Here is a 25,672-nt window from a genome sequence, read left to right on the forward strand (position 1 = left end):
CCGTCTGTCCGTGACGTTTGTCTGTCACTCCCTATGCAGGGCTCACGTTGCTCTGCCCACCGCCGCCTTAGCTCCTGTTGCCCTTGACCTCTCAGCTCATCCGCCACTTCCTCCAGGAAGCCTTCCCTGACCCCAGCTTGACTTTACTTCCCCTCTGTCCCCTGTCTTCTGCGTGGGCGCCCTGTGTTGGAGTCCTGTGCATTTCTGAACCCAAGGCCTGCCTTTCCAGAGCCACTTCCTCCATGCTGCCCCGATCAGCCCACACACCTGACGTCCTCGGTGGAGTCCTTGAAAGTAATGCAAGAGCCTGATTAGAGCTCTCGGCAGCACGTTCTGGCATTCATCCCTCTGGCCCCAAACCTGACCTCTCGGAGTACTCCACAGCCAAAGTGCCTCCCTCCTGACCCCAGGACAGAGAGCTTTTATTCCATCCCACTTGCTCATTCGGCGGGTCTTTGTGTCTGTTATGTCAGACCCCAGGCCACTCTGTAAAGAGACCATAGAGCACGTGGTACAAGTCTGTCTTGTAGGCTTAGAGGCGCCACCCTCTGGCAGCCCCCACTGGGCGGTGAAAATGGCCAGCATTCCTGGCAGGGGTCCTGCAGGGGACTGTGAGCTGGCTGATCGCTAGCCTGTGAGTCAAAGCAGGCTCTCCCTTTGAGGGGGGATGACGGCCGCCCCACGGGGAACGCCACAGCTAAGGAGGGCTCAGCAAGGCCCATTAATCCTGTAGGTAGGGCCAGTGTAGGTAGGTGGGACACTTGTCTGAGTTCAAGGCTGGGCCTCTCAGCCGCTCCCTTTCCTGTGCTGCAGACGGAAGGCCCCTCCAGTCACTAGACATTTATTGAACATCCGTCCATTCTCTGTGGGGGAGAGGGGCTGGGTCCTGGGACATAACATGGAAGAAGCTCAGCTGCAGATCTAGCAGCATACAAGGAGCACAGCGGGGCGTTGCCCAAGACGAGGCGAAGTGGAGGGAGGACGAGGAACGAACAAAATGAAAGAGGAGGGAATATTCCAGAGGAACCAGCCCCTGCAAACCTTAGCAGCACCCCTGATGTGTTCAGGGAGGGAGGGAGTGGAGCAGAAAATGGCCCCATCGTGTGATTAGTTAAGGATTGCATGCTGAGCTGTGGCCAGTGACGAAGGGGGAACGAGACAGGCGGGACACTGTCACTGAGCACAGTGCTGGCTTTGAAGCTGACTAGCCATCTCACGCCCCAGGCCGGAACCTCCCTTCTCTCACTTGCCTCAGCTTTGGGGCTGGGCTGGGGCGGGCGGAGGCACCAGAGCTAGCTTGGCCTGAAAGGCGCACAGCAGGTCCGGCCCGGCCTTCTGTCCGCCCCTGCCCCGCCAGCCCCGGCAGTTGCCAGGCGGAATGGAAAACGCCTTCCACAGTTCAGAGCTGTCTTCCAGCACAACCCTTGGCTCGACGTCTTGCATCTTCCTCCTGAGAGGCCTCCGGGGTGCACTCAGAAGTCAGCTTGCCCAGTTTCTTGTGCTCTGAGCGACCTTGGAGTGGCCACCTGGCCCTGGCCTCCCTGTCTGCACACAGACAACAGTGGCATTTCCGCCTCTGTGGCCCAGCGGAAGCGCTGACTGGGATGGTGTCTCTGAAGAGCCCAGGGGCTTGGAGCCTCGCGTTGTAGCTGTTTGCTCCGTCCTGCGGTCCCACCCCGCGCGTGTGTGTCTCCTCACTAAACCTCACGCACCCTGTCTTCCCTGTGCCTGTCCTCACCCTCAGGCTGCCGGCTCCCCGGGGCCATCCCAGCACCCCCAGTCCCCAGCCAGCCCAAACCAGCTCCCACCCAAGGGCTCTCATCCCACAAGCAAGAGCTTTCCTCTGCTGCTGCTCAAGCCTGGCTCGCCTTGTCGTGGAGCCGGCTTTCCCACCCCTGAACTTGGGACCCAGCGTTCAGCAGAAGCCGCTAGCGCCTGCCGCCATTCAACTGCGGTCGCGTACGTGGACTCCTGGACTCTGAGAAAGCGGCTGCTCTCTCCGTCTCCATGTGTAAATGTGCTTGAGAGCGCACTAGCTTATAACCCCCCATGGCTGTGTGACCCCAGGCGGGTTCCAATGGGCACTCAGCGAGGGGATGAGCCTCCTGGAGCACTCACTGGCCTGTGCCAGCTCTGGTGCCGAGAGCACGCGCTCAGTGGGCAGTGCCCTTCTCCCTGTGAGTCATACTCCCTGGCCGTCTAAGGCCAACTCATCACAGCAGTCCCCTTCTGCTCCACACAGGTCATCAAGAATTCCCCCGTGAAGACCTTCGCCAGTGCCACCTTCAGCTCCCTCCTGGACGTGTTCCTGTCCACCACCGTGTTCCTCATCCTCTCCATCACCTGCTTCCTGAAGTACGCAGCCACCGCCACGCCCCCGCCCCCTGCCGCCCTGGCCGTCTTCGGCGCAGACCTGCTGCTGGAGGCGCTGTCCCTTGTGGTGTCCGTCAGGTACGTCCGTCCCCGTGCCAGGACGGCTCTCCAGCGCTTAGTCTTTAGCTCCCTCTTCTGGCTCCACAATTACTGCAAATCAGTTCCGAGTTCTTCAGAGCTTATTTCTGGGAACAGGGCTTCATTTATATATATGTGTTTGTTTGTGTGTGCGTGTGTGTCTGTGTGTGTGTGTGTGTGTGTGTATACGTGCATACACACACACACACACACGTCTCTCAAGTACCCTCCTTACACACAGGTGAGACACTAGAGTCTGTCCTCTGCAGCTGGGCCCTGGATCTCCTAACTCAGAGACTGAAATGAAAAGTCGGGATGGTGAAAGCGGGGAGAGTGCCTAGGGAGCCCATGACAGGCAGCAGTAGATGGAAGTGCCACCCTAGCTGAACAGAGGAGGTGGTGTTGACCTTCTGAGCATGGCTTTAGTCAGCATTCACTGAGCTCTGATACCAAAAGTGCGAACAATGAGAAAAGCAGATGAATTGGACTTTATCAAAGTTTAAAACCTTTGTGCTACAAAGAGTTCCATTGAAGCTGCGCATGGTGGCTGTTTCCTGCAATACAGCACTTGGGAGGTGGAGGCAGAAGGATCAAGACTTCCAATCCAGCTTCGGCTATGCAGTGAGTTTGAGGCCAGCCTGGGCTATGTGATGCCCTGTCAAGAAAGAAAGAAAGGAAGAAAGAGAGAAAGGAAGGAAGGAGGGAAGGGAGGGAGGGAGGGAAAAAATGCAACCCACTCTAAGCAGATAGGAGATGCCCATAGCTCTGTGCTGTTTCTGACCCGGTGTGGACACACCTCGAGCATTCCACTCAGACACTGCCCCTTGAATACTGTGACAGTGGCTCCTTGCACCGTGACCCAGCCCTGCTCAATAGGACAGGGTCTCAGCCTAGCAAAGTCCACTGATAATGGCCCCGGGAGTATGACGGAAATGGTGAGAAGGACCTTGAGTTTCTGCTATTCCCCCAGCAGGAGAAAATAGCTTGAGTCGCTCTGAACATTTCTGCATATTAAACTCTCTCCCTTTGGAATGAGCTAGCTGGGATGCTTGCTTCCAGCTTGCCATGGTCTCACAAGCCCCTCTCAGCTGCAGAAACGCCACCCTTCCCTGGTTGAGATGGCACTAAGGTGTGTCTCCACGGTCTCCCAAATTCCCTGCCAAGATCATGCCTGCTCCCCACAACAAGCAGCCGCACCCCCCAGCCCCCCACTGCCCCAGCCCACTCCTCACTTGGGTCTGGTTCCCACACTCAAATTCAAACCAGAACTTGGATTCTTCCTCTTTTATCGTTTTCTTATTTTTCCTTGTTTGGTGGTAGGGGCAGTGACTATGGGGATTGAACCTAGGGCCTTGCACATTTTATCACTGAGCTATTTATGTATCACTGAGACAAATTCTCACTAAACTGCGTAAGATGGCTTTTTAAAATTTATTCATTGGTTTTTGTTTTTATTTTTATTTTTATCTTCTGAGGTAGGGTCTCACTCTAGCTCAGGATGACCTGGAATTCACTATGTAATCTCAGGCTGGCCTCGAATTCACGAGTGCTGGCATTAAAGGTGTGTATCACCATGCCCAGCAATTTTTATTGTTTATTAAATATCTTTTATTTATTCGAGAGAGAGAGAATGAATGGGTACATCAGGACCTCTAGCCACTGCAAATAAATTCCAGATGCATGTGCCACCTTGTGCATCTGGCTTTACTTGGGTACTGAGGAATTGAACCTGGGTCCTTAAGCTTTGCAGACAAGAGCCTTAACTGCTCTGCCATCCCTCCAGCCCCCCAGGCTGACTTTTAACTCACTCTGTAGCCCAGGCAGGCCTTGAACTCTTGATCTTCCGCCTTAGGCTCTTGAATTGCTGAGAATCCAGACCTGCATTACAAAGTGTGGTGTGTTTTTCCTTCTTTTATTAACTGGACAGATAGCTGAGCATGGTGGTATACAACTGTAATTTCAGCCACTTGGAAGGCAGAGGCATGAGGATCAGGTTCAAGGTCCCCCTTGGAGACATAGCAAGTTTGAGGCCAGCTTAGGCTACATGAAATGCTGTCTCCAATAAATAAATAGGTAAATGCAAAAAAAAAAACACCCAAGATTTATTATGATAGTTCATATGTATTATACTCACTAATTCAAGTATAGAATTCAGGGCCTAGGGATGTAGCTCAATGGTGGAGCTGTGTTGATCCCTAGTACCACCAAAAGAATGGAGAAGTCAGTGAGTTTTAGTAAGCTGAGGGAGTTGTCAGATGTGGTGGCACATACCTTTAATGGCAGCACTCGGGAAGCAAACGTAGGAGGACCGCTGTGAGTTCAAGGCCAGACTGGGAAAACAGAGTGAGTTCCACGTCAGCCCGGGCTACAGTGAAACCCTACCTTGGAAAAACTAAAAAAAAACAAAAAAAAAAAAAACAACTGTACAAATACCACCACAGTGCAATTTTAGGACATTTCTGTTACCTCCATAGAGAAACCTTACTTACCCCTGTGCATGGTCACTTCCCATGCCCAGCCCCTCCAGATCTCTGTTGAATGCAGGTCCTGCTGCTCCTGATCTCCAGGTCTGGAGACTGGAACCCATTGCTTATTGTTCCCCGTTCCAGAGAATCTAGGCCAACCTGAGGTTAGGTGCGGAGGGTCACCGCCACCTGGTCACTCACTGCAAGGTGGCCGTTCTGCTCCTTGCTCACAGTGAGGTGAGAGTGACAGCCACTCTGCTTCCACCTGAACAGTGCAATGTCACAGTTGTCAAAGTCTAGGAGAGGCTGGGATCCCAGATCAAAAAGACCCATGCTGTGGAATATGTAGGTGACCCTGGGAAGCCAGTTCTTGGCTTACCTAGTAAATTTCCCCATACCTCAACTCCAGCTTCCTCCACTCCAACCTCTGACAAGCATGAAACCAGCTGGTCTGTCCTTACAGCTCTGTGGGTCTGAGGAACATTGTGAAGGGCCACCAGTGTCCTGCCTCCTGCCTAGGACTTGGCTTCCCTCTGACCTCCCTTCTAGGGCCTCCCAGTTGTGCCTGCAAGCATAGCTGTGGTTTTTCTTGGCCATGTCCCAAGGCCTCTGTTATCCTTTAGATCCCAGGAAGCCGGAGCTTCCTAGGACCCCAAGAGGGTCAGATTGTAGTACTTCAGTCTGTCTGGGCACTGGCCAGAGGGCAGGAAGTCCCTGTGGCCAACACAGACAGTTGGGCCAAGTCCCTATCCTAGATGTATGCAAGATGACCCCATGTTGCCAAGTCACCACAGTGGCTCGTGGCCATTGCAGAGGAGAAGGTAGTGGCCAGTCCCCACTCCAAACAATGGGTCCGAGGGAAGTTCCGTGAATCTCCCTGTCTGAAGAGGGCCAGGGGTCATACTCTTCTCCTCCACCTCCCACCTCCAGCAGGCTTTTCATCTCTGAGGCTTCCCGGAGGTGTGAGGCGGTTACATGGAACATAAGACAGTGTGGAAGCTGGAAGCTGGCAGGGAACCTCCGTGGCTCCTACTTATAGAATCCAGTGGCAGTCCCCATGGCCACCAACAGGCCTTGTCCAAGACCTCACATACCGCAGTGGGCGGTGGCCCCACAGTAGACTTCGTGGGGGCCAGTACTGTTCTTACAAGCCCTGTGGACCCACAGAGGTAGTAAATATGGCTTTTGATAAGCACATTTTGCCAAAATACAGCAACGGCCTCATGGTCGGCCCTTGGGCCTCGCCCTCCCCGGGGCAGCAGTCCCCGTGGCAGCACAGGACAGTCAAGGTGAGCCCGGCCCCTCAGCCCCGGCTTCCATCCCTCTCCTCCCTGCCTCAGGATGGTGTTCTTTCTGGAGGACGTCATGACGTGCACGAAACGACTGCTGGAATGGATCGCGGGCTGGCTGCCTCGCCACTGCATTGGGGCCATCCTGGTGTCCCTGCCTGCCCTTGCTGTCTACTCACACGTTACCTCCGAGTTTGAGACGAACATACATGTAAGTGACAGGAGGATGTCTTCCCTACCTACACCTGGTAGCTTGGACAGTGAGTCAGATACAGGTCCTTAAGGAGGTGCTCCAGTGGTGCCTCCAGCCTGCCTCTTAAAACACTCAAGATGAGCTGCTTTAAGAATGCTCACACCTGCATTCCTAGTCCTTGGGAGGTGGAGGTAAGAGGATCAGGAGTTCCAAGCCAACCTTGGCCACATAGCAAATTTGAAGCCAGCCTGGTCTACATGAGCCCCTGTCCCCACAAAGCAAAACAAAACTCAAAAGCCAAGTGTGGTGGTGCACGCCTTTAATCCCAGCACTCGGGAGGCAGAGGTAGGAGGATTGCTCTAAGTTTGAGGCCACCCTGAGAATGCATAGCATCTTCCAGGTCAGCCTGGGCTACAGTGAGACCCTACCTCAAAAAAAAAAACAAAAAACATATACACACACACACACACACACACACACACACACACACACACAAAAATATATATATATATAATGCCTTATATAATCATTCCTGATTAAACCTAGGCTAACTTGCTCCCAGTTCTTTTTTTAAATATTTTTATTCATTTTATTTTATTTAGTTATTTGAGAGAGAAAGAGAATGGGTACGCCAGATGTGTATGCTACCTTGTGCATCTGGCTTTCGTGGGTCCTGGGGAATTGAACCTGGTTCCTTTGGCTTTGCAGGCAAGTGCATTAACTACTAAGCCATCTCTCCAGTGCCAATCTTTATTTATTTGAGAGAGAGATACAGATAGAGAGAATGGGCACACCAGAGCCTTCAGCCACTGCAAATGAACTCCAGATACATGTGCCACCTTGTGCATCTGGCTTACTGGGGAATTGAACTTGGGTCCTTAGGCTTTGCAGGCAAGTGCCTTTTTTTTTCCTCCAGCCCTTTTCAAGAAATAATAGCCAGGTCTGGTGGTGCACGCCTTTAATCCCAGCACTCGGGAGGCAGAGGTAGGAGGATCACTGTGAGTTCAAGGCCACCCTGAGATTACAGAGTGAATTCCAATTCAGCCTGGACTAGAGTGAGACCCTGCCTACCTCAAAAAACCAAGAAAACAAATAAATATTTTATTATTTATTTGAGAGAGAGAGAAAGAAAGAAAATGACAGAGAGAGAGAGAGAGTGGAAACTTATGATAGTTTTGACTTGTCAAGTTTTTATTGACTTTTTTGGTACTGGAGATTGAACCCAGGATTGAGCACCTCTAGTCCAGGGCTCTGCCACTGAGCCACATCCCCAACCCGGACTTCCATCATGAAGGCATTACTGGTGTGACCTCGTAGTGATTTGAGGACTGCCGGCACTTTTCTTCATGCTTCACAAAGACACATCTGTCCCATGTCCCAAAGGGCACAGGACAATGTGCCAGTGTACAAAAGTCATTGACAAGCACCTGGGTCAGCTGGTGCTGCCCAGGGAAGGAGCTGTTGAGTTACTCTCCTTAAAGGGCAAGCTAGTGCTATTGCAGAAAATGGTATTTTCAGTATGTACCAGTGTACTAGGAGCCATTAGGGCAGGCTGGTTGCATTTGGTGCTTGAATACCAAATTACATGTCAGTGAGCTCCCAGCACAGGCCAGAGGAAGAGTCTGGAAAGTGACAAGTCTCACCGTAGTATGGCCCCAGTGGCAGGTTCCCCTTTTTACCACCAAAATAGATGTGCCATTTCCACACACCTGGAGGAGTGTCTTTGTGCCAGTGTGAACTTGCTTTTGGTTTTTTTTTGTTTTGTTTTGGTTTTTCAACATAAGGATTCGCTGTAGTTCAGGCTGACCTTGAAGTCACTCTGTAGTCTCTGAGTGGCCTTGAATTCACAGTGATCCTCCTTTCTCTGCCTCCTGGGTGCTGGCATTAAAGGCGTGTGCCACCACGCCCAACGCCAGTATGAACTTGTGACCTAAAGTCCTAGGCCAAGATAAACCAACCGCATACCACAAGTAAGACCTGGGCACATGGGCCATTCTCGAGTGTGTTCATTACTTTTTCCATCACTGTAACCAAATCCTTGATGAGAAGCAACTTGAGGAAGGAAGAACAGATTCTGGCTCATGGTTTGAGGGTTCCATCCATGATACAGGGAAGGTGTGGATGCAGGGTTTGGGGCTGGGGCTCCCTATCTCCTCGCATCCCAGTGGAACAGGGGACAGAGATGGGAAAGCAGGCCAGGCTATACACTCAAGACCCTGCTCCGCAGAAATCTACCTCTTCAATGTAGGACAAAAAAGTTCCACAACCTCCCAAAACACCACGACCATGAGGTGCCAGGCGTCAAACACATGAGCCTGTGGGACGCATTGCGGCCTTAGCGAGTGGTGTCCGCGATGCTTGACACTAACGGGAAGCAAGGGTGAGAGGGCAAAGCCGGGGTCCGGACACTCAGACGGGGCAGTGGCGCGTGGGAAGGGGGCAGGCTGTCCTAACGCTGCCCCTCTTGCAGTTCGCCATGTTCACTGGCTCCGCCACGCTGGTAGCGATCGCGCACTACTGTAACTTCTGCCAGCTCAGCTCCTGGATGCGCTCCTCCCTGGCCACCGTCGTGGGGGCCGGGCCGTTGCTCCTGCTCTACGTCTCCCTGTGCCCAGACAGGTATGTGACTGGTACCCTCAGCTCACAGCCTCCTTGCCTGGCATCACTTAGGGCTCCACAGTGGTTTCATTCTAGCACCCACTCCCTCAGCAACAGCTGTTCTCCATCGTGACACTTAGCAGCTTCCAAAAGTACTGGGGCTGCAGCTCAATGAAAGAGTGCCTTGCCGGCATGCGCCAGGCCCTGGGTTTGATCCCGGCCCTGCCAAAAATAAATAAAATGGCCCACGAAATACTGTGAGAAGAGAATCATAAGAGCATGCTACCTACGCAGTATCCCAACTCTGAAAACTGACATCAGACGTGTGGGCACCAACCTGCCGCCAGAAGTCGGATAGCTAGCTTGGTTTCATGCACAAAATTATTTATAATGGGCTGGAGAGATGGCTTAGTGGTTAAGGCTCTTGCCTGAGAAGTCTGAGGACCCAGGTTTGACTCCCCAGAACCCACGTAAGCCAGATGCACATGGTGGCACATGCATCTGGGGTTCATTTTCAGTGGCTGGAGGCCTTGGCCTGCCTATTCTGTCTCCCCCCCCCCGCCCTCCCACCTCTGTCTCTCTCAAATAAAGAAATAAAAATGTTTTTGAAAATTACAATGTTGTATACAATTACCTTTGAGCTGTGTGTATAATATGCATATATTAAGCATAAACAAATTCCTTAGTTCCTATCCCCTAAATACTTATTATATATGTGCAAATATTCAGAAATTCACAAGACTTCTAGTTCTAAGCATTCTGGATAAGGAGCACTCCGTGTGTGTACGTAGGAGAGCAGACGTCCCAGAAAGGCACGCTGTGGCAGCGCAATGCTTGAACTTGTATGTGTAAGTTGGAATGTGAGAAAATAAAATCTGAAGCCATCTCACACAGGAGAGGATGATGAAGAGCAGAGGGAGACCCCGCACGGTGGTACAGGCTCAGAATCCCAGCACCCAGGGGCTGAAGCAAAGGGATTTCAGGTTTGAGTCCAACCGGGACTGCAGAGAAAGACCTGGTCTCAAAACAGCAAACAAACAAAAAAACCAGAGAGCTGACGTGGTGGCTCATGTCTACAATCCCACCACTTGGGAGATGGAAGAAAGAGGATTAGCAGTTCAACGCTAGTCTCGGCTAGGTGAGACCCTATCTGTTAGTCAAAAAAAAATAAAAAAAAATAAACAAATAAATAAAGGGCTGGAGAGATGGCTTAGTGGTTAAGCGCTTGCCTGTGAAGCCTAAGGACCCCAGTTCGAGGCTCGGTTCCCCAGGTCCCACGTTAGCCAGATGCACAAGGGGGCGCACGCGTCTGGAGTTCGTTTGCAGAGGCTGGAAGCCTTGGCGCGCCCATTCTCTCTCTCCCTCTATCTGAGTTTCTCTCTGTGTCTGTCACTCTCAAATAAATAAATAAATAATTTTTTAAAAAAATCTTAAAAAAAAAACAATAACAAAAAGACAAAATACCAAGAGAGGGAACAGGAGAAGAAGACTGCAAATCTTTGAAGTAGACGAGAGACATATAGCTTTGCAATGACCTCTGTCTGCAAATACAGTGTCTGAATTGCTCCTGGATTATGACGTGAGATGCCAGGAACCACTGAGCGTATGTCTTCCATCTTGAAATCCTTGCACATATTGGAAGTGTGTTCAGTCTGTAGACCTCAAGTAGCCTTCAGAATTGTGAAGCCAGGCGAGGCACACCTGTAATCCTAGCACTTTGGAGGTGGAGGAATTTCAAGGTCTCCACTAGCTACATAGGAAGTTCAAAGTCAACCTTAGCTCATGAGACCCTGCCTCAAAAACAAAACAAAACACTATACCACCATCATATGCTAAGGAAAATGTGCTATGGAATAGCAAAAGAAATGGGGGGCTGAAGAGATAGCTTAGCAGTTAAGGTACTTGCCTGTGAAACCTAAGGACCTAGGTTCAATTCCCCAGCACCCACGTAAGCCAGATGCACAAGGTGGAGCATGTGCGTTTGCAGTGGCTAGAGTCTCTGGTGTGCTCACTCGCGTGCTTGCTCTCTCTCTCTCTCTGCCTCTTTCTCTTTCTCAAGTAAATAAATAATACATTTTTTTATAAAAAGGAGTTCCATGGTGAACCTCTAAGGACAGGATCAGTTCTCAATATGTTACAAAAACTTAAGTATTTGTTTGTAAATTTACATATGCATATATACATGTGCATCCTTTATAAGAGCCGGGCCCCGCTGTAATCCTAGTACTGGAAAGTGTGAGTATGGCCCAAGGCCAGCTTTGGCTATGGGATGAGACCCTGTCTCAATCAATAAACCAAGCAATCCATAAACAAAGGACAATATTCTTCTTTTCCATTGGTTAGGCCCATCTTAGAATGTTGGCTCTCAGGTTGTTGAAATGAGTGTCAAATTGTCTGTTACTCACCTGTGACTGGTTTTATGGCTTTTAAGTCCTGTCAACTAAGTAGGTACTTGGAAATACAATAATACCTTGGATAGCAGAATGTACAGAGTGCGTATTTAAGCATTTCACGATCCCTTAAACCCACTAAGCCTCTGTTTGTGTAATACACATCTCCTAAACATCAGGCTTTTTCGGTAACTTCTCTCAAAGGCGCTTCATTACTGGTATGCCCTAGAGAACCACTTGCCTGTAATTACACTGGGTTAAGTGAGCAGGTGGTTTAAAGTACATGGGGCCGCGGTTAAAGCACTTGCCTGCAAAGACGGATACCCAGGTTCAGTTCCCCAGTACCCACGTAAAGCCAGATGCACAAAGTGGCGCCGCATCTAGAGTTGCTTTGCAGTGGCTGGGCCTCTGGTGTGCTCGTTCTCTCTCTCTTTCTCTCTCTCTCTGCTTGCAAATAAATAAAAATATATTTTTTAAAAAGGGCTGGAGAGTTGGTTTAGTGGTTAAGGCACTTGCCAGCAAAGCCTAAGGACCCAGGTTCTATTCTCCAGATCCCACGTAAGCCAGATGTACATGGTGGTGCATGCATCTGGAGTTTGTTTTCAGTGGCTAGAGGCCCTAGTGTGCCCATTCCCTCTCTCTCTTTTTCCCTTTCTCTCTCTAATAAATATAAATAAAATATTTTTTTAAAGTTACATGGGACATTTCTTCGTTGTACTCTGCAGGACATGTACATTCTTGCTCCCTGAGTTGTTATGACAGCCAAGTGCCACATCCCGCACTGCACTCGTTCCTGCCACTAAGGGCCGCCTTAGTGAGTAAACGCAGCCACAGCCGAGTCAGGTGGGATGGTCTTAGTGGGCCTTCGGCATCCACAGAGTAGTGGTCAGCATGGGCCGAGCACGGGCCTGGCCTGTTTCCTTATTATGATACCAGTGTGCCAGTGCTGTATAAATTCTTTTGTGGGGAGCTGCCAACAAGCACTTGCTTCCCACAGGCAGGGAGCCCTCATAGACTAAAGCCCCCTTCCACCAGCGTTCACCCTGGCGAAAACCCTAAAACCCTCCCGCAGCATCGCACCTGGCCGCCCTTCCCCCCCCCCCCCCGTAGTGGACATCAACAGACCCGTTCTCTACGGTCACTCACGAGCGTCCCAGCTGCTCCTGAAAGAATCGTTTTCCTCGGAGGAGCCCAGCACACAACAGAAACCTGTTCAGATTCTCAGCCAACCAAGATCAAAAGGGAAGTAGATAGAGCTGCCATGCAGCATCTGAAATATGAAACATTGACGTGAAGTGGAGGCTGGGAGATGGCTTAGGGGATAAAATCCCGAGCAGGCCCGAGGACCAGGCTTCAGATCTCCACCACTCGCATCAGTGCCAGGCGGGCGTGGAACCACCGGGGCACAATGGCTGGACCGGGTGCAGTGAGAGAACGTGAAGAACGAGAATAAAGTGGAGTGCAGCTGAGGAAGACCCCCAACGTCCACCTCTCGCCTCCACGTGCCTATGCGCCATCGTGCCTATGAATATGCAGATGCATGCACACCACATACATATGCACACGAAAAAAGGAAAAATAAGTTACTTTAAGTGGGATATGCCTCCTTTTAAAGGAAAAGCTCCACCTTAAAATTTTTCTTATTTTTATTTGAGAGCGACAGAGAGACAAAGAGGCAGATAGATAGAGAATGGGCACACCAGGGCCTCCAGCTACTGCTAACGAACTCCAGATGCATGTGCCACCTTGTGCATCTGGCTTACATGGGTCCTGGAGAATCGAGCTTTGAACTGAGGTCCTTAGGTGTCACAGGCAAGCACTTAACCACTAAGCCATCTCTCCAGCCCTGTGCCACCTTTTAAAAAATATATATTCCTCCTTTTAAAAAAAAGTATTTATTTATTTAAGAGAGAGAAAGAGAATGGGTGTGCCAGGGCCTTTAGCCACTGCAAACTCCAGATGCATGTGCCACCTTGTGCATGGGTCCTGGGGAATTAAATCTGGGTCCTAAGGCTTTGCAGGCAAGTGCTTTAACATGCCTTAACCGCTAAGCCATCTCTCCAGCCTGCCTCCTTTGACCTGTGTGGGGATGTGGTCATTAGCAACCCTCCTTTAAACGCACCCCATCACAGGTGCCTCCCCAGCCATTGGTCACAATTTTGGAGCTCCTTCACTCGATCCAGAGACAAAGTGTTGGGGACTACCCCATCACCCTGTAGCCTAGAGTCCAAACAACAAATCTTGGGCTTCCACGGAGACAGGACCCCCTCCCACACAGATGATTCTCTGAACCCACCCACCTAGCCAGCCCCCACTGTCTCTGGGCCTAACCAGGACAGGGTGCAAGTCAGGTGCCTGAACACAAACTCTTCCGAAAGAGGAGGGGAGTTGAGAGGGCACAGGCATGAACAGAGAAGCAGACATGTAGATTTGGGCCATTTGTTTTCATGATGTTCTCAAGTAGGGAAGCTCTTTAAACTCTTCTCAGGTTGCTTGTGATGCCTGTTTTGCTTTTTATAATACTGTTTTTCTACATTTTCATTTCAGTTCCATAGTGATGGCACCCCTGGACGCAGTACAGAATTTCAGGTGAGCCGTCGGCATGGGCTGTGTCTGAGCACATGAGAGCGCAGCTGTTACAAATGAAGTGAGCGACACGTGCGCCCTCAAAAAGACAGGGTAGAAGAGAGAGAAGGGAGACAGGGTGGGGACGAGAGAGAAACAGGTACTCATTGAATATCAAATCATACTTACATCTTATTGGGAAAGAAAATTGCTAAGACATATATTAGAGTTAGCCTAATTTAGTATAAGATTTTAACATGTTATACAGGAAATTTCACAAATCAAGGAAAAGCAATTTATCCCCTAAAATATTTTGACATATCTAACCAGAAATTTGAAATATTCAATGTTTGATTTTCTTTTATTTGTTTTTGAGACAGGGCTTCATTTAAGTAACCCAGGTTGTCCTCAGACTCACTGTAGTCAAGGATGACCTTGAACTTGTGATGTTCCTGTCTCTACCTCTTAATTGCTGGGGTTACAGATATGGGCTGCTATGTCTGGATTAAATATTTGAAAAATTTATGCCAAACATAGTGAAACACACCTTTAATCCCAAGCCAGGCATGGTGGCACACGCCTTTAATCCCAGTACTCAGGAGGCAGAGGTAGGAGGACAGCCGTGAGTTCAAGGCTACCCTGAGACTACATAGTGAACTCCAGGTCAGCCTGAGCTAGAGTGAGACCCTACCTCGAAAAACCAAAACAAAAAATTCACCAAAGAGGAAATATGGTTAGAAGATTCATACTCAGCCACTTTGTCCCCATCAGTTTGTTATAAGGACTCAAAACCTTCAGGTCCTCACACAGGCAAGTGCTCTATCAATGAACTAAATAGCCACAATTTAAATTGGCTGTTCAGAATGCAGTAACAAGCTAGCCATGGTCACACACGCCTGTAATCCCAGAACTCAGAAGACTGAGGCAAGAGGATTGCCCTCAACTCAAGGCTAGCCAGGGCTACAGTCTTGGAAAACTAAACAAACAGTAGCATGAATATCCAGAGTAAACAAGGGTGTGATCTGTGATCTGCTAGTAAGTTATTGATGCTGGTTAAAAAGCTAACAGTCAAGCCGGGCATGGTGGCACACGCCTTTAATCCCAGCACTCAGGAGGCAGAGGTAGGAGGATCGCCATGAGTTCAAGGCCACCCTGAGACTCCATAGTGAATTCCAGGTCAGCCTGGGCTGGAGTAAGCCCTTCCTCGAAAAACAAAACAAACAAGCAAGCAAACAAAAATCTAAGAGGATATAAATAAATCATATGGAATCCTCTGTTTAAAGAAAAAAAAGCTAACAGTCACTTAAACTCTTATCTCATCCCAATACTAACCTGACACATTATTTGGTCTCCATTTCCACATGAGGAAGCTGAAAGCTCAGAGACCCTAAGGAACCTGCCCAAGTCAAGCTGGTTGTAACAGCAGTGGGTAGCAGCATATAGGCCTTGGCAGCCTCACTCCAAGGTCCAGACCTTTCTCCCATGCTGCCTTGTTTCTCAGAATGCTACTGTAGTTTGAGGAAGTAATTTCACAATTTGTTAAAAATAAAAGTCATAAAAATGGTCTGAAGAGACGGCTCAGTGGCCAAAGCAGTTATTAACCTGGGTTTAGTTCCCCAGTACACATTTAAAGCCAGATGCACAATGTGGCACATGCATCTGGAGTTTATTTACTGTGGCTGGAGGACCTGGCATGCCCTATTCTATCTGACTCTCTCTCTCTCTCTCTACTTACAAATAAATAATAAAAATACTTTAATGACTTAAATTTTTTTAGTTAGGTGTGGTATTGCATGCCTTTAGTCCCAGCACTCAGGAGGCAGAGGTAGGAGGATCACTATGAGTTCGAGGCCAGCCTGAAACTACACAGTGAATTCCAGGTCAGCCGGGACTAGAGTGAGATCCTACCTCGGTACAAACAAACAAACAAACAAAAAAAAAAGGGGGGGATGGAGCAATGGTTTATCAGTTAAGGCACTTAACTGCAAAGCCTAAGGGACCCAGGTTTGATTCCCCAAGACCCACATAAGCCACATGCACAAGGTGCAGCATGTCCTGGAGTTTGTTTGCAGTGGCTGGAGGCCCTGGTGCGCCCATTCCTCCTCTCGCTCTGTCTGCCTCTTTCTCTCCTTTCTTTCTCTCAAATAAACAAATAAATAAATATTTTTGCCAAAAAAAAAGCTCATAGCTCACTTACACTGCCAGCCTGTTGACCCGAGTTCAATCCCCAGCACCCACATAAAGCTAGACAGTGGTACACACATCTGTAATCCTGAGGCACCCACAGAAATGGGAGGTGGAGCTAAGAAAATGGCAAAGCTTACAAAACCAGTGGCAAGACAGCAAGAGATACTGTCTCCAGTAAGGTACAGGGAGTAGACCAACACCCTGAGCCTGTCCTCTGACCCCCCACCCGTGCTCTGTGGCAAGACACTCGTTCATGCACCATAGATACACACAGACATACATGCATGCATGCATACATGTATGCAAGAAAATTAAAATTGCTCATAGCCTTTAACCTAATATTTCCATTTTTGTTTATCTGCCAAAGAAAATTTCAGCATAAAGACTACAATGCCCCAAATTATTGATCACAGTGATTGGTAATAGTGAAAATTCATCCCCACCTTCAATTTTAATTAACAAAAGAAATTATGACACATTCAAATATTGCAACCTAAAATACAGCAATATGGGAAATATTTGTGACTTGCAGTTATTATGCGAAATTACCTTCGCACCTTAGCCACCACTGGGCACTTCATCACGTACACTAAAGGCAGTGAGAGGCCTGCTGCACATGTAACAACGAGGGATGGTTACAAGTTCAGTATTCAAAAGCAAAGCACCCAGCAGGGTTTAAGTTAACTTTTTTTAACCCTTTTTTAAATTTTATTTATTTTTATTAACAGCTTCCATGATTATAAAAAAATACCCCATGGTGATGCCCTCCCTCCCCCCACCTGCCCCTTTGAAACACCACTCTCCATCATACCCCCTCCCCATTCAGTCTGTCTTTTACTTTTGATGTCATGATCTTTTCCTCCTCTTATGATGGTCTTATGCAGGTAGCGTCAGGCACTGTGAGGCCATGGATATCCAGGTCATTTTGTGTCTGGAGGGAGCATGTTGTATGGAGTCCTGCCCTTCCTTTGGCTCTTACATTCTTTCCACCACCTCTTATGCATTAGACCCTGAGCCTTGGAAGGTGTGATAGAGATATTGTAGTACTGAGCATTGTGGTCATTTCTTTCTATCACCATGATACCTTCTGAGTTGTCCCAAGGTCACTGCCATCTGTAAAGAGAAGATTCTCTACCAAAAATGAGAGTAGCATTATTATAAGGGTGTGAACATTAACAGAAGTGCTTACTGGGCCGGGCAATTTGATAAGCATAGTATTTACATTTAGCCAGACAACAGCAGATGTTACACTCCTAGGGCTCATGACTACCCCTATTTTAAGTTTTCAGTGTCAGGGATGTATTCCCTCCCATGGAGTGGGCCTCCAGTCCAATTAGAGGGCAGTTGGTTTCCCCCATAACAGACGTGTCACTGTTACACCGTTGGCTCATCTGGCCTGGCTGGCCAAATATAAGGCTTGCAGTGTCCACTGGTGATTATCTTTACTGGTGATTTCTCTTTCTTCCATTGAACTACATGCAGAGTGGCTTCTTTCAGCTTTCTGTCAGCTAAGTTAACTTTTGAGTAACAGATAACATGCGCACAGCACAGTCCACAGGCCCTCAGAGGACAGGCTCATAAGTTCCATGGGAGAACACACCCTGTAACAACCCTTCAGCCCAGGAGACAAAACGTTTCCAACACCAGATCTGTCTCCAGTCTCTCATGGTGAAACCCCGTGACACCCCAACCGTGGGTTTATTTTATGTGGCACTGAAATACCCCAAACATTAACAAATACCATGTCTAGCTGATTAGAATCACAAGTGGCCTTTGTTTTCTTTTTCTTTTCTATTTTCAAATCCCTCTTCTGCAAGATAATAGATTATTGTATTTTTTTATGAGACAGAATTGGCACACCAGGGCCTCCAGCCACTGTAGTCAAGCTCCAGATGCATGCACCACCTCATGCACCTGGTTTACATGAGTTGTGGGGAGTTGAAGCGGGGTCCTTAGGTTTTTCAGGCAACCATCTTAACCACTAAGCCATCTCTCTCCAGACCTCATTGTATATTTTTTTTAATTTATTTATTTGATAGCAACAGAGAGAGAGAATGAGCGCGCCAGAGCTTCCAGCCACTACAAATGAACTCCAGATGCGTGCGCCCCCTTGCGCATCTGGCTAACATGGGTTCTGGGGAACCGAGCCTTGAACCGGGGTCCTTAAGCTTCACAGGCAAGCGCTTAACCACTAAGCCATCCTTCCAGCCCTCATTGTATATTTTTGCTTTAATTTCTATATATAAGTTAATCTACTATTCAGACTTGACTTAACTCTTACATTTAATCATCTCAAGTTGCTCTTTTTAAAAAACTTTTTGGGGGCTGGAGAGATGGCTTAGCAGTTAAGCTCTTGCCTGTGAAGCCTAAGGACCCCGGTTCCAGGCTAAATTCCCCAGGACCCACATTAGCCAGATACACAAGGGGGCGCATGCGTATGGAGTTTGTTTGCAGTGGCTGGAGGCCCTGGCATGCCCATTCTCTCTCTCTCTGCCTCTTTCTCTGCCTGTCTGTTGCTCTCAAATAAGTAAATAAAAATAACAAAAAAAAAAATTAAAAACCTTTTTGTTTACTTTTATTTATTTGAGAGCAACAGACAGAGGAAAGAGGCAGAGAGAGAAAGAGAGAGAGATTGAGAATGGGCGCGCCAGGGCCTCCAGCCACTGCAAATGAACTCCAGATGCATGTGCCCCTTGTGCATCTGGCTAACATGGGTCCTTGGGATTCAAGCCTGGAACCGGAGTCCTTAGGCTTCACAGGCAAGCGCTTAAACACTAAGCCATCTCTCCAGCCCTCAATTTGCTCTTTTTGACCAAGTGTAGTGGCTAGCACAATCCTATAATCTCAGCTGCTCAGGAGACCAAAGGAGGTGATAGCAAGCATGAGGCCTGCCTGCATTACAGAATGAACCCAAGGCCAGCATGGTTGGCATAATGAGAGCCTTCCTTGAAGGAAATAAATAAATAAATAAATAAATAAATAAATAAATAAATAAAGGGCTGAGTATGTTTCACAATCAAGTTCCTGGGGTCCGTCCTCTGCATCTTTTGGAAACTGTCCTGTGCTGTTTCAGCTCAGTTCACCTTCGTCCATGTGTCTCAGAACAAGAGCAGTGTGCTGGCCGTAGTGGAAACCCAGCACTTGGGGGGGTGGAGGCAGGAGGATCAGCAGATCCAGGTCATCCTTGTCAACACAGTGAGTTCTAAGTCAGCCTGGGATGCAGAAAACCCTGTCTGCAAAAACACAAACAAGCAACAACAGAAAAAGCCTGCAAGTTCTAGGCTGGAAGGAGCACTTTTTGCTGCTTATTATGCATGTCTTTCAAAGAGAGCAGCCCCCCGCCCCCAGTGCGACGTGACGAAAAGCAAACGGTGCACAGATGATCTCCAACGTAAAACCGTTCTCCTTAGAATTTTTACACTTCACGATGGTGCAAAGCATATGAGTACAACCATTCTTATTTTCACTTTCAGAACAATATTCAGTAAGTTGCCTAAGAAACTCAGCACTTTACTATGAAATAGGCTTTATTTATTTACTTGAGAGAAAGAGCCAGATAGAGAGAATAGGTGAACTAGGGCCTTTAGCCACTGCAAACAAACTCCAGACACATGCGTCACCTTTTGCATCTGGCTTTACATGGGCACTAGGGTATCGAACCTGGGTCCTCAGGTTTTGCAGGCAAGTACCTTAACTGCTAAGCCATCTCTCCAGTCCTGAAACAGTCTTTGTGTTAGGTGGTTTTGCCCAACTGAGAGTGTTCTGAACACATATAAGGTATACTAGGCTTAATCCATGATGTGTGGTAGGTTTGAGGGACTAAATGCATTTTGGCATTAAGATACTTTCCAAGTACAGTGGGTTGATTAGGACGCAATGCCATCATAGGTCTAACAGCCTCTGTACTCTGTTTCCCATCTCCTCCCACACGAGTCCACATTTGCTGTTTTCTCCTCTGCCCAGAGAAGTCCGGCCGGTGTCCACGCAGCTGGCGGTGGCCGCAGCACAGCAGGCTGTCGGGAGAGCGGGACATCCTGGCGCACACTTATCCTAGTCCTTGGGAGGCTGAAGCAGCAGGGCTGCTGCTAATTCAAGGCCAACCGAGTGTTGCAGTCAGGTTCAGTCAGGTCCACATTGCTGGTAGGAATCACCCAACCAAGAGCAGCTTGTGGGAAGAAAGAGGTTTATTTTGGCTTACAGACTCGAGGGGAAGCTCCACGATGGCAGGGGAAGTGACAGCATGAGCAGAGGCTGGACATCACCCCCTGACCAACATAAGGTGGACAATAGCAACAGGAGAGTGTGCCAGGGGGAATCTGGCTATAACACCCATTAGCCCGCCCTCAACAACACACTGCCTCCAGGTGGTGTTAATTCCCAAATCCCCATCAGCTGGGAACCTAGCAATCAGAACGCCTAAGTTTATGGGGGACACCTGAATCAAACCACCACACAGGGCTATATAATAGTGAGACCCTGGAGAAAGGAAGGTGAAAAGAGAGAGAAAGAGGGAGAGAGGAAGGAAAAACCCGGGTACCATCACCCATTTCTCACGTGGAGTTAAAATACCTCCCTGCACCATTCAGATGATGCCAGGCCTGGTAACACAGGTGCCTGTCTAGTGTAAAGAGGGCAGCTCCTCAGAGTCACCGTGTGGAGAAGCGAGTGGAGACGTCTCACCCTCTGACCCAGCAAGCCATGCTCACAGGGCTGGGGCCTGACTCTCCCAGCCCAGACCCTCTGCCTGTTCTGCCTAAAAGCCAACCAGAGGTGCTGGGGAGATGGCTCAGAGGTTAAAGGCACTTGCTGGCAAAGGCTGATGGCTCCGGTTTGATTCCCCAGAACCCACATAAAGGGCCGCATACATCTGGAATCTGTTTGCAGTGGCAGGAGGCCCGGGTGTGCCCATGTATTCTGTCTTTCTCTCCCTCCCACTCTCTCTTTTTCTCTCTCCTTGCAAATAAATAAATAAAAATATATTTTAAAAAGCCAACCAGAGAGCCTCAGGCATGTTAGTCAACTAAAAGAAGTGGTTACTCTGCTTAGCACTTGAGATTCGTAATACGTATTGTCACTTGTGTCAGTGCCATGCGCAAAATAAATAAGACTCTTGTGGGCACTGGGTCTGCCTGGTCCTCGAGACCAGCCCCTGCTGCACTCCCAGGGCATGGCACATGGCCGTGCCCCTTGCTAACGCCCATTACAGAGAGCACACAGCAGAATGGCAAAGGGGAAAGAAACTACTTCCAAGGAGCCTGTCCTGGTGACTTCGCCTGAGCCATGCTTATCCCTCCAGCCGCGAGCGGCGACAGCCCTTGTAGAGTCCAGTCGGAACATGTCGCCCAGGGCTTTTGTTAGAGGTGGTCACACGCACAAGCCCTGCCCAACACAAACCTGAACATCAGACTGCCAGGAAGAAAGCTGGTGTTCCGCAGACACATTCCCTGTCTGAGCAGGCCAGACACTGAGAGTGGCTCTCACCCAGGAATGGTGGAGACTTTCCCAAATCCCAGCTTCCTGATGTCCGCCGTGACCCAACACAGCAGGCTTCCCTGAGGGTGGCAGCCTCCCCCGCTGAGCCCTCTCTGCTGTGAAGCAGGCCGAAGGGACTCAGCTACCCTCTGACGCATCTGCATGGTCTGCATGTCAGGAAACTGAACTGTAGCAGGAAAGTGGCTTGCCCAAGTCCAGCACTCTACAGCGGTCCCACCAGGATAGCCCGGCTCATTCCAAAGCCCGGACTTTCATGACTGCTTCGGGGAGAGCCTCAAGAGCCATGTTTGTCAAGATTTTTTTAAATTTTATTTTATGATTAAAAAAATTATTTTTAGCCAGACTTGGTGGCACATGCCTTTAACCCCAGCACTTGGGAGGCAGAGGTAGGAAGATCACTGTGAGTTCGAGCCCAGCCTGAGAATACATAGTGAATTCCAGGTCAGCCTGGGCTAGAGTGAGATAATTCCTCGATAAACCAAGAAAACAGCTGGGTGTTGTGGCGCACGCTTTTAATCCCAGCACTCGGGAGGCAGAGGTAGAAGGATCACTGTGAGTTCGAGGCCACCCTGAGACTACATAGTGAATTCCAGGTCAGCCTAAACTAGAATAAGACCCTACCTCAGAAAAAAAAAAAAAAAAAATTTGAGACAGGCCTTAAACTCACTATGTACCCAAGGATAAATTAGCATGCGTAAGGCCCTGGGTTTAATCCCTAGCACTTAAAAAGACAGTTTGGAGATTTCAACAAAATTCCAAATGCACAGTGTTTAAAAGACCAGGCCAATCCCATGTATGCAAAGAGTGTTCATTGTAACACAATTTCCGGCCATAAAAGTTGAACGAACACCACACAGCCCGGTGTCCCTCGACAGGATCCTCCTGCATCTATCCTAAGGTTACTGGGCAACCACAGGGAAGCAGCAGTGGCTTCCTTGTTCCGTTGTTTGTACGCGTGGCTTCCTGCTAGGAGTGTACATTGCTCTCAAAGCATGCGTCTCATATGGTTTTTGTTTGAATCAGGGTCTCGCTCTCAGATAGGCTGGCCTCCTGCCTCAGCCTCCTGACTGCTGGGATCAAAGGAGTGTGCTACCACACCTGGCTTCATTTTTTTTTTTTTTTTTAATGAGAGAGAGAAGAAAAGAGAATGAATGAGAATTGGTGCACCAGGGCTCTAGCCACTGCAATCAAACTCCAGGCATGTGCACCACCTTGTGTGTATGCATCACCTTGTGTATCTGGCTTACGTGGGTTCTGGGAGGTCAAACCTGGGTCCTTGGGCTTCGCAGGCAAGTGCCTTAACTGCTAAGCCATCTCTCTAGCCCTTCGTTTTGTTTTTTTTTTTGTTTTGTTTTGTTTTAATGCTAGGATTGGCTTAAATGACCTTGGTAAAACACAACTAACTGGGCTGGAGAGATGGCTTAGCGGTTAAGCGCTTGCCTGTGAAGCCTAAGCACCCCGGTTTGAGGCTCGATTCCCCCCAGGACCCATGTTAGCCAGATGCACAAGGGGGCACACGCATCCGGAGTTCGTTTGCAGTGGCTGGAGGCCCTGGCGCGCCCATTCTCTCTCTCTCTCTCTGTCTGTCTGTCTCTCTCTCTCTGTGTTGCTCTCAAATAAATAAATAAAAATAAAAAAATATTAAAAAAAGAAAAAACAGAACTAACCTAGATCAGGATCAGGAGTTGAAGGCTAGCCCCAGTTACATGCGATCTTGTCTCAGGAAACTAAAATTTAATTAATCAGTGGCATCTCTGAAGCCCACGCAATAGACAGAAGCAGGCAGCTCTGTGGCCTTAGGGTGTTGAGGGCAGAATCCAGCCACACTCGGCACAGGGTGCTGGGTCCCTGGCGGGCTCTGAACTCCTGCTTACCGGGTGCACTGAGCAGGTGTGTTCTTTCTCGTCTCTCTGCTCCCCAGTGCCGAGAGGAGCTTGTGCAGCAGCTCCCCGCTGCAGGCAAGCCGGAGGGCAGCCGGCGTCGTGGGCAGAGAGCTCATCCTTACCTTCTTCCTTCTGCTGCTCTTGGTCTGGTTCCTGAACCGAGAGTTTGAGGTGAGCTACCGCCTGCACTACCACGGGGACGTGGAAGCGGATCTCCACCGCACGAAGATCCAGAGCATGCGAGACCAGGCTGACTGGCTGCTGAGGAACATCATCCCGTACCACGTGGCCGAGCAGCTGAAGGTGTCCCAGACCTACTCCAAAAACCACGACAGCGGCGGGGTGATCTTCGCCAGCGTCGTCAACTTCAGCGAGTTCTACGAGGAGAACTACGAGGGGGGCAAGGAGTGCTACCGGGTGCTCAACGAGCTCATCGGGGACTTCGACGAGCTGCTCAGCAAGCCGGACTACAGCAGCATCGAGAAGATCAAGACCATCGGGGCCACGTACATGGCGGCGTCCGGGCTGAACACGGCCCAGCGTCAGGAGGGCAGCCACCCCCAGGAGCACCTGCGCGTCCTGTTTGAGTTCGCCAGGGAGATGATGCAGGTGGTGGACGACTTCAACAGCAACATGCTGTGGTTCAACTTCAAGCTCAGGGTCGGCTTCAACCACGGCCCCCTCACCGCCGGCGTCATCGGCACCACCAAGCTGCTGTACGACATCTGGGGGGACACGGTCAACATCGCCAGCAGGATGGACACCACTGGGCTGGAGTGCCGCATCCAGGTGAGCGAAGAGAGCTACCGGGTGCTGAGCAAGATGGGCTACGACTTTGATTACCGAGGGACCGTGAACGTCAAGGGGAAGGGGCAGATGAAGACCTACCTCTACCCCAAGTGCACGGACAACGGGGTCGTGCCGCAGCACCAGCTGTCCATCTCCCCGGACATCCGCGTCCAGGTGGACGGCAGCATCGGACGGTCTCCCACGGACGAGATCGCCAACCTGGTGCCTTCTGTCCCTTATCCGGACAAGACCTCCCTGGGCTCCGACGACAACACGCTGGCCAAGGAGGCGCACCTCTCTCCTAAGAGGCCCTGGAGAGCAGCCGCCAAAGCCGAAGACCGGTGTCGGTTTGGCAAAGCCTCGGAAAAGAGCGACGGGGCCGACGCGGGGCCGGACGAAGCCAACGAACTCACGAAGCTCACCGTCTCGACGAGCGCGGGGGCCGGCCCTGCGAGCTGCTGAGGTGCTCCGTTCGCCGAAACGACGGTGTCTGTGTCTGGCTGTTGTGCTTCCCAAGCGCCTCAGCTCTGTCCCCGGATGTGGGGTCATGTGGTCATTTCAGCCCTAATTTCTGTGTGGATCACAGGTGTTCAGGGCTCGTTTCCATCCATTTCTTCTTTGCTCCCTTCCCCAGAAACCTGCCCCTGCTTGGGGGTGGAAGGACCCTTTCAGCCGTGTGGAGGAGTACAAGTGCCTTCAGGGGTTGACCTTGGCCTTGAGTCTCAGACTGAGGCCACCGGTGGAATCATGGCTCTGAGGATTTGACTTCTTAAAAAGCTGTGGTTAAGATAATATCATTTTTATTGCCTTTTCTCACAAGCCTTTTTTTTTTTTTTTTTGGCTCATACAGTGTTTTCGAGTTTTTCTCTCCGAACATGACAGTGTTTCTAAGTCACCTAGCCTTTCCAAGTACATACACGCACACACACTTGCATTTGTGAATCTGACATAAAGTGCCAGTAACTCGTCCTGGGGAAGGAGAGAGGGGCTGGGAAACCCAGCGAGCCCCTTCCCACCACCTCTCCGGGCACCTGGGCCCTTGCTCACGTGGTCTATGAGTGAACCTTCCTCCCCACATTGGGCATTTTCAGGGGCTCACCTGCATGTAGGCCAAGATTTCAAACGCTCACGGGCACAAAGCTTATACCAGGCCTCAGGTATCTCAAAGCTGTTGTTTTGGTTTTTCTTTTTTTTTCATCCTGGCCCTCTGCGGAGGGGTCTTCCAGCCAAGAGGGAAGATGTTTGTCTCAGAAACGGATTCGTCTGGGGGAGAAAGAAACTCAACTGTCTGAAAGTCGCAATTATTTATTTATTTATTTATCAAGATGTTAGTGTTATGGGGAAGGGGCCCTGGGTCATTTGGGTAGAG

At 49.6% G+C, this 25,672-nt stretch overlaps 1 protein-coding gene across 2 annotated transcripts in view; it reads left to right on the forward strand.

Moving 5' to 3' along the window:
- Adcy9 (adenylate cyclase 9) overlaps positions 1 to 25,137 on the forward strand; it is a 132,725-nt gene extending 107,588 nt beyond the window's left edge. For both annotated transcript variants that reach the window (XM_045161575.1, XM_045161576.1), the window contains exons 7-11: positions 2,243 to 2,451; positions 6,257 to 6,416; positions 8,869 to 9,017; positions 13,934 to 13,975; positions 23,553 to 25,137. In XM_045161575.1, coding sequence (XP_045017510.1) covers positions 2,243 to 2,451; positions 6,257 to 6,416; positions 8,869 to 9,017; positions 13,934 to 13,975; positions 23,553 to 24,765 — 1,773 coding nt within the window. In that variant the 3' untranslated portion in view covers positions 24,766 to 25,137. The remainder of the gene's footprint in view (positions 1 to 2,242; positions 2,452 to 6,256; positions 6,417 to 8,868; positions 9,018 to 13,933; positions 13,976 to 23,552) is intronic.
- Positions 25,138 to 25,672: the final 535 nt, after the last annotated feature.

This window comes from Jaculus jaculus, chromosome 11 (assembly GCF_020740685.1).
Source record: "Jaculus jaculus isolate mJacJac1 chromosome 11, mJacJac1.mat.Y.cur, whole genome shotgun sequence".
Classification (NCBI taxonomy): Eukaryota; Metazoa; Chordata; class Mammalia; order Rodentia; family Dipodidae; genus Jaculus; species Jaculus jaculus.